The sequence below is a fragment of the Amaranthus tricolor genome, chromosome 7 (assembly GCF_026212465.1).
Source record: "Amaranthus tricolor cultivar Red isolate AtriRed21 chromosome 7, ASM2621246v1, whole genome shotgun sequence".
NCBI lineage: Eukaryota > Viridiplantae > Streptophyta > Magnoliopsida > Caryophyllales > Amaranthaceae > Amaranthus > Amaranthus tricolor.
In genome coordinates, this window is record NC_080053.1 from 12,181,916 (window position 1) to 12,195,155 (window position 13,240).

General features: G+C 29.5%; 1 protein-coding gene across 1 annotated transcript in view; it reads left to right on the top strand.

The window, feature by feature from the left end:
* Positions 1 to 6,450: 6,450 nt before the first annotated feature.
* Positions 6,451 to 13,240, top strand: part of LOC130818752 (signal peptide peptidase-like 3) — a 28,652-nt gene continuing 21,862 nt past the window's right edge. Inside the window, exons 1-3 of the mRNA XM_057684947.1 lie at positions 6,451 to 6,789; positions 7,034 to 7,189; positions 11,814 to 11,925. Coding sequence (XP_057540930.1) covers positions 6,673 to 6,789; positions 7,034 to 7,189; positions 11,814 to 11,925 — 385 coding nt within the window. The 5' untranslated portion in view covers positions 6,451 to 6,672. The remainder of the gene's footprint in view (positions 6,790 to 7,033; positions 7,190 to 11,813; positions 11,926 to 13,240) is intronic.

Consider the following 13,240-nt stretch of genomic DNA (forward strand, 5'->3'; position numbering starts at 1 on the left):
CACGGGTTACCTAAGTATGCTGGCCTTGATGAATTATTTGGGGTGACGACCCTTGATGAAGTAGGTATAGGAGTAAAGCTTCGGCCTACTAGCGTTCTCGTTCTCTCAAATTAATAATTGAATACATGCATTGTCATCATTAACTATCAAATTAATTAATTGATTTATGTGATATTATATTGTTTACACAAATTTCTTTTTAACTCAACGATATGTTATTTTCTAAAATTATTTTCAACTCGATTATAATTTATGTTTCTTAATGTATTTTCTGTAACACCTCGTTAAATTATCGATTAAAAATAATTTTAATTATTAATAATTAATTAGTCGATTAAATATATTAAATAATTATTTGCGTATGCCTTTATTGCGCACGTGTTTTGTCGCGTAAAAAGTTTATCGCGTAACGATAACAACTAAACCGAACAATAAAGTAATTAAATAAAATTTTAAAAAAAAGAAAAAAAAAAGAAAAATCACAAAGGTTGCCTGGTTGCTTGGGATGAATTAGGGGATTTGTAACTCCTCCCTAAAAGCCCAATTAAGTAGCATTAAGGCTAGCTAATTAACGGGAGATTTAAATGTGCTTAATTAGGCTTTGAAGGGTCAAAAGACATTTGAAATTCACTGAAAAATTCAGAAATTTTCTTTACCATTTTAGATCCATTTTTTTAACCATTTTAAAGAAAAAGAGAAAAAAGTGAGAAAAAAATCTTGAGTGTTGTTTTGGGTGTTCGATTGGGCAATTTAATCCGTAATCCTTGAAAATTGTAAGTCCTTGATTATTATACAAAATTTAAATTTGTTAAAAAAATGTTGTTCATGATTTAATTCTTTAACAAAATTTAATTTGTTAGAAGAATTATATTCATGTGTTAAGTTTATATAGTTTTTTTTTATGATTTATAATTCTTTAACAAAATTTAATTTGTTAGAAGAATTATATTCATGTGTTAAGTTTATATAGTTTTTTTTTATGATATATAATTCTTTAACAAAATTTAATTTGTTAGAAAAATTATATTCATGTGTTAAGTTTATATAGTTTTTTTTTATGATTTATAATTCTTTAACAAAATTTAATTTGTTAGAAGAATTATATTCATGTGTTAAGTTTATATTTTTTTTTATGATTTGTAATTCTTTAACAAAATTTAATTTGTTAGAAGAATTATATTCATGTGTTAAGTTTATATATATTTCTGTTATGATTTATAATTCTTTAACTAAATTTAATTTGTTGGAAGAATTATATTCAGGTGTTACCTTTATATGGTTTATTATGATTCATATTCATGTTTAGTTTTTCATGAGTTCATAACTTTTTAACAAAATTTAATTGTTAGAAGGGTTGTATTCATACATTTAGATTGATAAAGTTTTTGTTTTATAAAATCCTAATTCTTTAACAAAATCATAATTTGTTTGACGAGTTTATGGATGAGTATTTATTTATAAATTATTTATGTTTCGTTAGCAAAATTTCGATTTACTAAAGAAGTCGTGTTCATGATTTTATTTTTATGCATAAAGGAAATATATATATATATATATATATATATATATATATATATATATATATATATATATATATATATATATATATATATATATATATATATATATATATACATACATATGTATATATATATATATATATATGTATATATATATATATATATATATATATATATATATATATATATATATATATATATATATATATATATATATATATATATATACATATGTATATATATATATATATACATATGTATATATATATATATATATATATATATATATATATATATATATATATATATATATATATATATATATATATATATATATTACATATATATATATATATATATATATATTTATATATATATATATATATATATATATATATATATATATATATATATATATATATATATATATATATATGTATATATATTTATATTATATATATATATATATATATATATATATATATATATATATATATATATATATATATATATATATATATATATATATATATATACATATATATATATATATACATATATATGTATATATATATATATATATATGTATATATATATATATATATATATATATATATATATATATATATATATATATATGTATATATATATATATATATATATATATATATATATATATATATATATATATATATATATATATATATATATATATATATATGTATATATATATATATATATGTATATATATATATATATATATATATGTATATATATATATATATATGTATATATATATATATATATATATATATATATATATATATATATATGTATATATATATATATATATATATGTATATATGTATATATATATATATATATATATATATGTATATATATATATATATATATATATATATATATATATATATATATATATATATATATATATATATGTATATATATATATATATATATATATATATATGTATATATATATATATATATATATATATATATATATATATATATATATATATATATATATATATATATATATATATATATATATATATATATATACATATATATATATATATATATATATATATATATATGTATATATATATATATGTATATATATACATATATATACATATATATACATATATATATATATATATATATATATATATATATATATATATATATATATATATATATATATATATATATATATATATATATATATATATATATATATATATATATATATATATATATATATATATATATATATATATATATATATAATGAGTGATAGAAATATCTTAATATAATTATTTATATTTTTTTTTATGTTGTCTTTAATTATGTGTTGAGATTTGTGTATGTGTGGGTACTCATATTTTGATTATTTCATTATTAAGAATGATTCGTGGTAGTATGTGATACAAATATTTAAATGAAATAAAAAAAAATTCAAAAAAAAAATCAGGACAGTAGGTGTGCCTCGACGGGCGTGCCTCAAACCTCGACATTCAAGTGCGTTTTGTTTGTCGCTTCATTCACCGATTGCATTAAAGGTCACTTAAATGCTAAAATTAGTTTAAAATAGTAAATGGGCGCTAAAAATTATGAAATTTGGTACCCAACATAATTGATGCCTTCCGGACGCAGTGGTAAAGTTGGATTTTTTGTTTGAATTTTCGAAAAACTGTCCAAAAAGGCCAATAAAGTTTCTGGTTGGATTTTAAAATTTAGAAGTTATTGAGATTAATATTTAATCATTTAAAATTATGAATTTTAGTGACGCCTTGATAGTATAAAGTGGATTAGTTGTGGAAACACGTACTAATACGTGATTTTTGTATGTGTGGTTGTGTTTAGGACCTCGATTCATAAGGGGTTGAGATTCCTTTTGTTGCGTGCTTTACCGTTCTTTTAAGGTACACGCTCAGACCATATTATTTAATTGGAAATGTACATTGATGTTGTACTCATTCTATGATGTGATTTTGTGTATCACTTAAGGCTTTGACACCAAAAATAATTGGAAAAGAGTTTAACTTGAAAATTTAAGGATGGTTATGTTGGTTATCCATTTGAGGTTATTATACTGGATTGGAATTATTATTATTCATCGTTCCCATGGCAATTTAGTTTGGATCATTACAGTCACCATGGGGGTATGCATACTTTACCTTTGACGACCCGAATAGGACGGGGAACGTCTTAGGCCGGAGGTTGCCTCGGGATTAGCTCTCCCATGCGTATTCCTCCAAACTTTTATATTACACTGGCGACTCGAACTGGACGGGCAACGACATGAGTTAGGAATTGGAAAGACAATAATGACATCTTAAATGTCAGAGCCTTTGCATGTTAGGATGAACTCATTGTTCGTATGTAACCTGTATAATGCATTGTATGAAGTCTCTGACGTGTGCTAGTTTATGTTCTTTGAACTTGCTATGATGTGGTCTTTCGACAACTAGCAGGTCAATTTGCAGGCGGGAATAGTGTGTGAGGACTCCAACTTAGAACCTGTAAATGAGCTGACAGTCGTATTCGATCTATGATATTTTTTTTTTCGTTGAACTTGTTTATTTATCTTGGAAAGTGCGTTTATAATTTAAACTAGAATATGGTTTTGAAGAGGCCCTTAGGCTCTCAAGTTGTAACTTTAAGACTTTCGTTGATTTGTTGTTGCTATCTTTATTTGCTTATTTCTTTATCACTAGAACGTCATCGATCCTATATACAGTTTAACTTAAATGTCCGACGTGTGACTCGGAATTTATATTTACATATAATTATCCGGTTCACTTTAAATCGGACTTTTACGTTTTCAAACTAAATTATTTTACGGGATGAAGTTGTAATTACTCAATTTCCTGATTTTGGGAGTTTTTTTCCCTTATTATTCTTGCATTTTTATTTTTGTAGGTCACTGATGGTGTGGAGATCATAGAGTGAGGTTCACTTAGAAAATTAAATTTAATTAGTAGTCATGTCTCAGTTAAAATTTCACTTTTAGTTGTAACAATTGTTTAGTACTTAAATTGTATAATTTATTTTATAGTTGTTTAGCCTTATATTTATTTCCTTATCAGAAATAGATGTGGCGGTAATGCTCCCACGGTTAGGTTTTAGTTTATTTTTTGCATAAAAATTCTTTTTAAAGTTGGACCTAATTATGGGGGTGTTACAATTTCCTCCACAAAGGTACTTGGGTTGAAACTTGGAAATTCACAATGTGATACAAACAACACAACACACCCTTAGTACTTAGGGTATTTAAGGTATGTCACTTAATGACAAAGTGTTCGGTGAATTATAAACTTGGAAAATTCTAACAAGAAGTTTACAACTCCTTTGGAAAGAACATAAGTAAGAGAGAAGTAAGGATAAAAAATTCAAGAATTAGGTGTGTAACATCCTTTCCCAAACCCCTATTTATACTTCAAGTATACCAAGGGGTCATGGCACATTCAATCACCCCAACATAGTGGTCATCAATTAATACCATTATAACTATGGAATTCATGAGCATTTCCTCTTCATTATGCCATTGTAATATCAGAATTGATATGGAATAAGTAAAGGAATCCAATACACTTAATTCAAAGAAAACGTAAAGACACAACGGTCTGATCAGAACAAAAAGTCGAGTCGGCTTTTGTCCCAACTACAGGAAACTCAACTCGGCTTTTCCTGCTGGACAACAATTGTTTCCAGTACCTAAAGTCGAGTCGGCTTTTCTTGCTGACTCGATTTTCTAATTTTCTTTTGTCCTATCCTTTGAATCCCGTTGAACTTTATTTTTAATACATTTTGTCCTATTATTATTTGTAGTACTTGGTGATAAGATACACTAAATATCCAACATAATTAGGGTCCGTTTGATTCAGTGAGCAGGATTGGAATGGTATGGAACCCCATACCAAGATGGTATGGATTCGGAACCCCATACCAGACTAAAACTGTTTGGTTCAATCCTGTAATAGATATTCAATCTATTCACACTGTTTGGTTCAATTATGGAATGGATTCTCTGTCTAGTTTATATATATATATATATATAGATACATACATACATTTCTGTGACGCTCTTCACATTGTGGCTTTCCTTGCAATTTCAATTTCCGGATAAGCACGGCAAAAGTTATACTACCTCCCTTCCGAATATTGAAAATACTTAGCACCGTACACATCATTGTTTTATTTCTTAATTTATGAATTATTTTTTAATTTATAACTTAAAACATGCGAAATTCCACCGTGGTAGCATCGAACTTTCCTAAAACACGAGTCATAGTATTGCATCCAATTTATGCACTGTATAATTGTCGTAAAGATCAACATCCAAAAAGATACTGAAAATAAGAGCATTTCTTCAATAGTCCATTCCACCTTTTTGGTCAGTGTAACATAATTCACCATTTAATTCGCTTTTTGAATTCGCGATTCGCTCAAAATAACCCTAAAATAACTCAAAGTTGACCATAATTCGCTTTTTTTGATCAGCAATTCGCAAGGACATTATTGAATCATGTGACTATGGTCACAACAAGACTTAATGGAAAGCTAGTAATTGTCCATTTACGAAAACAAAATAATAAGGGCATGTTTGGTTGGTTCATTTTTAATGGTATGGAATGGTATCACAACCATTCCAATGTTTGGTTAGGCATTTTTACATTGGAATGTCATACCCTTTGAATTCTCATCCCATTCCATTCCTTAGAATTCCATACCCTCCTACCCCTTAACGTTATTCAAGAAAAAGATAGACTAAGAAATGAGAGAGTTAAATGAAAACCGATTCGAAAACATTGTAGGAGGAAAATGTTATTTGATCAATTGTTTCAAACAAGAGCGGATTTTCCATCATTAATTAAATCCTATCTATTAGAATGCTGTAAAGGCATAAAGCTATTTTTATGTCACCAAGAAATCGGGAATATTTTTTTTTAGTTTTATTTTATTTTTATTTTTATTTTTATTTTAACCTGCCTTCATTCTTTACTCCGACGTTTCCGTCCACCATTATCAGTTTCTGAAGACCTTGAGATGAAGAACGATTAACCCAAATTCAATCAATTTCCAACCAAATTGAAAAAATACTCTTGCCATTTGAGGCAAAATGGCGATTCATTCATCCCTGAAGGTGATCTTGCTTTTCCTTGTCGTCGTTGGTTTTCCCTCCGTTCTTGCAGTTCCCGCTAATAATCCTTCCAGCTGCGACAATGATCCAAAATTGGTTAGTTTATATTTCTATTTCTGTTTTGTTCTTTTGAGCATTTGGCTTTGATCATCACTTGCTTCTGGGAATTTCAAATTAATTATGTCAATTTTTGCATTTTTTATCTGGAATTTATTTGACTTAATTATCAATTGAAATATAGTTAATTTCCTTTATTGATGAATACCTATTAATTCTTTGAATTGCTACAAAGATTTTGATGAACCTTAAATTTACATGTATGGTGTATTTTTCGGTCTAGGCTTTGGTGAATTACTGGATTGATGGTGTTGAAAAAGGGATCTTCGGTGCAGTAACTGCAACATTTGGTCCTTACCCTCCTATGAAGAAGAGAAGTCCTAGATTACCACTTGTGCTTATGAATCCTTTAACTGGCTGCGGTAACTTGTCTTCGAAGGTCAGTCTTCCTTTACATTTATTTTAGCTAAAGAATTGTTTCTGTTCACCTTCTTTTTATTTCCAGGGGGAATGGAAATCGAATTGGTTTGTATGGAGCATTTTTTTTCTTTGTTAACCAAGGAATAAAATCTTATGCTTCACGATGCCTTGGATTTCTATGTATTGATTTGTTCTTTGTTACCCTCTATCACGAATGATTTTCCCTTCCGCAGCCAGTTGTGAGATGAGTGCATTGTGAAACGCTTGATTGTCAGAATGGATCAAGTTGAATGTGAATTGCTGGCACTTAAAGCACACATCTAATATTTTATATTGGTGCTTGTAAGTTTATGCTGTCGAGTTTGACAATGTAATAAGATATGGTCGGCTTCACTTGCGAAGTTTGGAGTGTTGCTCTCCTAGTCGCCGTAAGAGGACAATTAATTTTAACTTCTGTTAGTCTTGTCCTTGGCATGCATTGCCTATTTCAATGTTATCATGATTGCACTTTAATGTTAGCGATACCTTGCCTCTTGGAGATATAAGGAACTTAAATATTGATGAACTATAGAATCAATATAGCGACAAAGGAATTCCCATCATCTCCTTGTTTTTGATTTTTATGGGTGATTAATTGCTACCATTTTTCTAATTTCATAGGTATTCAATGGTATAAAATGGAGGTCATGCTTTTTAGCTATAAAAAGATCTTAGTGTTAATACAGATGACCAAGATGGAGCATTGTTTTCATATGTTGCAATAAGTCTTCATTCGATTGCATGTAACTTATAATATGAAGTTTAATTTGCACTTTTTTTATTTCTGCGCCTTTGTGGCTCCTTGTCTTGGATTAATATGTTTGCATCATTTTTTGGTTGAATTTTACCTTTTCTCCTTAGCAATGACTTTAGTCTTTAATGTTTGAGATGTTTGGTAAAATGACTATAATGTAGTTTGTATAGAAAAGTTGGATAGGGGTACAAGTTTCTATAGATATTTAGTAGAACGATTAGAATGTAATTTGTATAGTAATCTACTAAATTAGAGAATGGAGATCGAAAAATCGATAGATTTTGTAACACCCTCTAAATTAAATCCATACAACTTAAAGATTTTTGTTTATTTAAAACAAAATTTAACTTAGAGAGTGTTAAGAACCACTACGGACGACAAAAGAAATATAACCAAGTTAAAATTATTTATCTAGAAATAGAAGGAAAAGTATTTAAATTACAACTCAATTGAAAGTTCTTAATAGTGACATAAAAAAATGACAGACTTAAAAATATTTTAGGCGTTTATTCTAAGCATTCTCACTCAAGATCCCCCTAGAACAACCTGCAAAATAAGATGGGAAAAACAAGAGAATAACGTACACAAAAATCAGTATAAAATTGAATCTGACGTTAAACTAACATGGAAAAATGAAAATAGTTAAAATGAAAGTCATTCTCCAACCAACTTAATTTATACTTTAACTAATTGTGATCATATCATCTTCTTGAACTTCAAACAATATTGTCTATCAACCCACATTTTGCTTGAATTGAAAGTTAAATGATCAATGTTGATCAAATTGTATCGAATCAAAACTATTTTTTAATTTGTTATTTGTTACTTTTTATATAAATGAAGACGTGTACAACGGATTATATTATGAGTTCTATCTTTCTATAAAATATTAGTGATTTATCCAACTTCAAATCAAATTAGTACTTAATTGTCTATTACATTTAGTGAATCTTGCTGGTAGCATGTTATTAATACGATCTAATAGATTACTAATCTAGCTCATTCTTAACCAAAACTCAATTTAAATCGATATTCAACCCGATTCAACAAGAAATACAACTTGAAATCGAATATTACCCGACTCTATTAATAAACTAGCCAAATTTACATTTTACTCACAATATTATTAACTGACGATGACTATGACCTTTAAAGCGTTCTTACCTGGGACGTCATTCGGTTTGGAGCGGGGAATGGGAACGGGAACAAGGAATGCAACTAAATTGACTCGGGAGCGATTGGTTACAAGATACATTATGTATAAAAAGTATATTTAAAAACAAAATTAAAATTAAAATGGTTCTTTTTCTTTAAGAAATTGTTTTTAAGTTAATTTTTTTTTATTTTCTAGGTTTAATCTCGTTTTTCCTCCTTTCTTTTTTCTTTAATTTGTATATCAAGGCGAAAATACCCTTTGAAAAGGTCTTCTACACCGGGACCTCACCTTGAGCGAGTTGGGTTGTGTTTCGTGGTGATTGGGGGGAACGTTCCCGGATCGCGAAACGTGGCTGCGTTCCACGTTCCATGTAACTATGCCTTAAAGCTCTTACCTAACCAAATTTGACTCAAATCGACTCCAAATCAAACTGAAGTTCCACCAACCCTTGAACCTCGACCGAACCAAAATAAACTAAAAAAATAACCTAATGCACAACTTTAGTTGTCGGACAGACTTAGACCGGAGGCTTATTCACATGTAGGCCTTATTCTTTGGGTCCCAAGGGAGGCATTTCATTTGTGGGCTTCCAATTATACGTCTATATGGGCTTCATTGTTAAGCTTTTCTTTACTTGCTCATTACTCTACAAAAAGATAACTTTTGTTGTTTACCATTCACATGAATTTTCAATCTTCACGAAACTCTATAAGCTAAGATTTAGCCATCAATTATTCATCTCGATGTTGAACTCCTAAAATTGAACCTTTTTTTTTTTGAAATCAAATCAGAATCTCGATCAGCCACTTTTCATGCGTTGAATTGCAATCCTGAATTTGATCTTGGACTTAATCTTGAGTTTTGACTTGGGCTTGTAGAACTTGAATTTTAGGACTTGAAAGAATTTGGGGTTTGGGCATGAATAGTTAAATTGGAGTTCATCATAGGCTGGGCGTTTTGCTTCCCTCTTTCAGACCCCTGGACATGATTTAGAACTTGGACTTGTATCTCTTAAGTCTTCATGATGATGTTTGTCTGTCTTGGTCTTGGCCTGTTTCTTCACGCCTCATTCTTTGCTACTATCAAAATTACATTTTCCAAAATTGGAAAGATAAAACTCAAATATGTTATTACCCTAAATAGCCATGGTGGCTTTGTTGTAAATGAAAACTGCTTGGAATCAAACAAAAACAAAACAAGATTTTAAGTATCTAGACTGGATCCCACTGGATTTACATATAAAATCTAATGAACATCAAAGACAAAATCCTACGAGTGATCAATGGTGAGACAAAGGTTGGACCTCCGGAACAAGATTCAAAGTTGGGGTGATCGGATTGCTAGCAAGTGTATCTCCTAAGATTGGAGAATTATTGGGTGAGAATTCCTTGTGCACTAGGGAATTTAGAAGGGTTTTTTATGGGCTATGAAGAAGTTTAGTCCTCCAAGCAACAAGGGGCGTTGGAGTTTGACTCCTCAGTAGATGGAAATCTACTAGGTTGGTGCTGTGGAGGAACATTGGTTAAAATTCTTGTTCCGGCATGATATTGCGGGGATACACGTCAAAGGTGGTTAGCTTGCCTCACCTAAGAACACCAGTCTGCCATTTTCTAAAAGTGGTTTCATGAGAATGAGATGGAACTTTAGATAGACCTAATAATCTGCAAGATGAATATGATGTTTTTTATTTTGAATCATGTAGGTCAGCAGAAGAATGTATTTAAGAGAAGGAAGAATCTTGTATCTAAGAGAAGGAAATTTGAATTTTGCGAGCAATCAGCTTGTGTTAATTGAACGAAGAATATCTTAATCACATTTTTATCTGTTTTGGTTATTTCTTGTCAACATTTGTGTTTTCCTTGGCCTTGGGGATGGTTTAGTTTCCAGCGTGTTAAGCCAAAGTTGTATGGCAAAAAAAGAAAGCAGGAGGTTACCGGAGATGGATAATGGATCGAGTTTGCTACACTTTAAGGCATTGGATCTTTAAAGATGAACATGTTTTATGTAGAGTTTATGTTCCATTGAAGGTTGTTGTATTGTTGGTGGCTTGGTGCCTATGTTGCATGTCTAGTAGGACCTCCATTTTGGACTCACGAGATAGTTAGCATACCTGCATGAGGGAATGATAGTTTTCCATAATATTTTGCTTCTTTTTTTTATGTTATACCTGTTTGGTTTATTTTAACTTCTCTTTTATATCTTGTCCTTCAAAAAAAGGGGTTTCTTCCCATTGTTTTGGGTTTGTTACTATCTACCTCTCGCTTTCCCCTCGTGATAATTTTCCAAATAATTTAAAACTTTAAAAATTTAAGATTCTAAGTTTATTTTTATTTTTCGCTTACAAGGTACTTGGGATAAACTGTTAGGGACCACAGTCCTGTGATGTTTTTTTTTTGTGGTTTTGGTTTTTAAGAGATTGAATGTTGTTCACTATATATTATTCCGTTGGTGTGTTGCTTGATGTATAATTAGTGTAACTATTGGAACAGGCATGAGGATGACTAATTTAAGACGAGAGTGTATATATATATTACTGAATACCAGTTACCGACCAAAGCTTATGTGCTTTACAGATTGTAGAAATGTAAAACTGTTTTCTAGTCGAAATGTGAAATATGATGTGTTTGTCCGTTATGTTAACTTCTTGGAGCTTTACTTTGCTTAGACTGAATAATGTGCTTGTCTTCACTACAGGTGAGTGAATCAATTGCACTGTCTACTCGTGGTGACTGTGAGTATGCAGTAAAGGCAAGAGTAGCTCAATCTGGAGGTGCAGCAGCGTTGGTAATAGTAAATAACGAAGAAGGTTTAGTTTTTGCATTCTAGCTTTTAAGGTGTTGATCTACATTATATTTTCATAATATTGTGTTCTAATGTTCTCTACTCTACACCATGTTTGTCCTATTTGACCTGTGAAGATGAGAGGAACCATTGTTAAAAGTAAAACTTACTTGATGAAAAATACTCCCTCTGTCATTCGTTCTTAATCAGTATCACGTTTCATTTTAGTCATTCCATTTAGGCCTGTTAAACAGATCAGGTTGGGTCGGGTTCGAGTTCGGATCATATATAAACAGGTCAGAAAACCCTTGACCGAAACCCAACTCATTTAGTTAATTAGGTCGAAAATCACAACCTTGACCTGACCTACAACAGATCAGATTGACCAGATTTCGACCTACTTATATAATTTTTTTGTTTTAATTTTAAGGTTTTTAACGTTGATTAAATCTAATTTTTAGGCTTTAATTTTAAATTTATGTTTTTTTGTTGTTTATTTTGTATTTACTATGAAAAATAAGAAAATGTCAAGTGAACTAAGTTTAGCTTATACTTATTGATTTAACTCGAAATTATCACATTTAATTAAACGGGTTATACAGGTTTTTTCAGGTTTAAAATTTTGATCTGAACCTAACCCATTTAATAAACAGATTAGGTCGGGTCGACCCATTTAATTAATTGGGTCAAAAGTCTCAACCCAAACTCACTTATTTCGAGTTATGTTCAGGTTGGGTTAGCAGGACGGGTCAACTTTTGCCAGCCCTAATTCCATTAAATTTGCACCATTTTTTTTGGCAATGGTCCTACTCGTCTTTTAACCTTTTCTATAAACTTATTCTTTCTCCATCTAACCACTCATTTTTAATGTCCACTTGCCTTTTTGTCTTATTCTTCAATCCAATTTCTCTTTCCACTAATTTTCACCCAAAAAGCAAGTGGTGCTAATTGAGAGGGATAAAGGAAGTACCTTAAGTGGCAACAATACACTAAGAAAAATTGATAACTAGGATATTCCACTTGAGATACAAAATGGAAAGGAGAGCAGGTAGGAGTGTGTATTATACCTAACATAGAAACCTTGTACCACAGAAGTAGCCATGTTCTGTGTTCCCTGAACGACCGTACAAAATTGTCAGCGAAGTGTGACCTAAATTTCTCAAGACAAAATACCGTTCAATTAATGTTGTAAGGTTTCCCGGCCTAGATGAAAGGAAAGAGAAGTGAGGAAAGAAAGAGATAGATCTTAGAAAACCGACAATATGCCTAAAAACATGATCTTTTAAGCATAAAAATCAATTTAATTTTTCTATTGTTCAGTGTAACACAATTCGCCATAT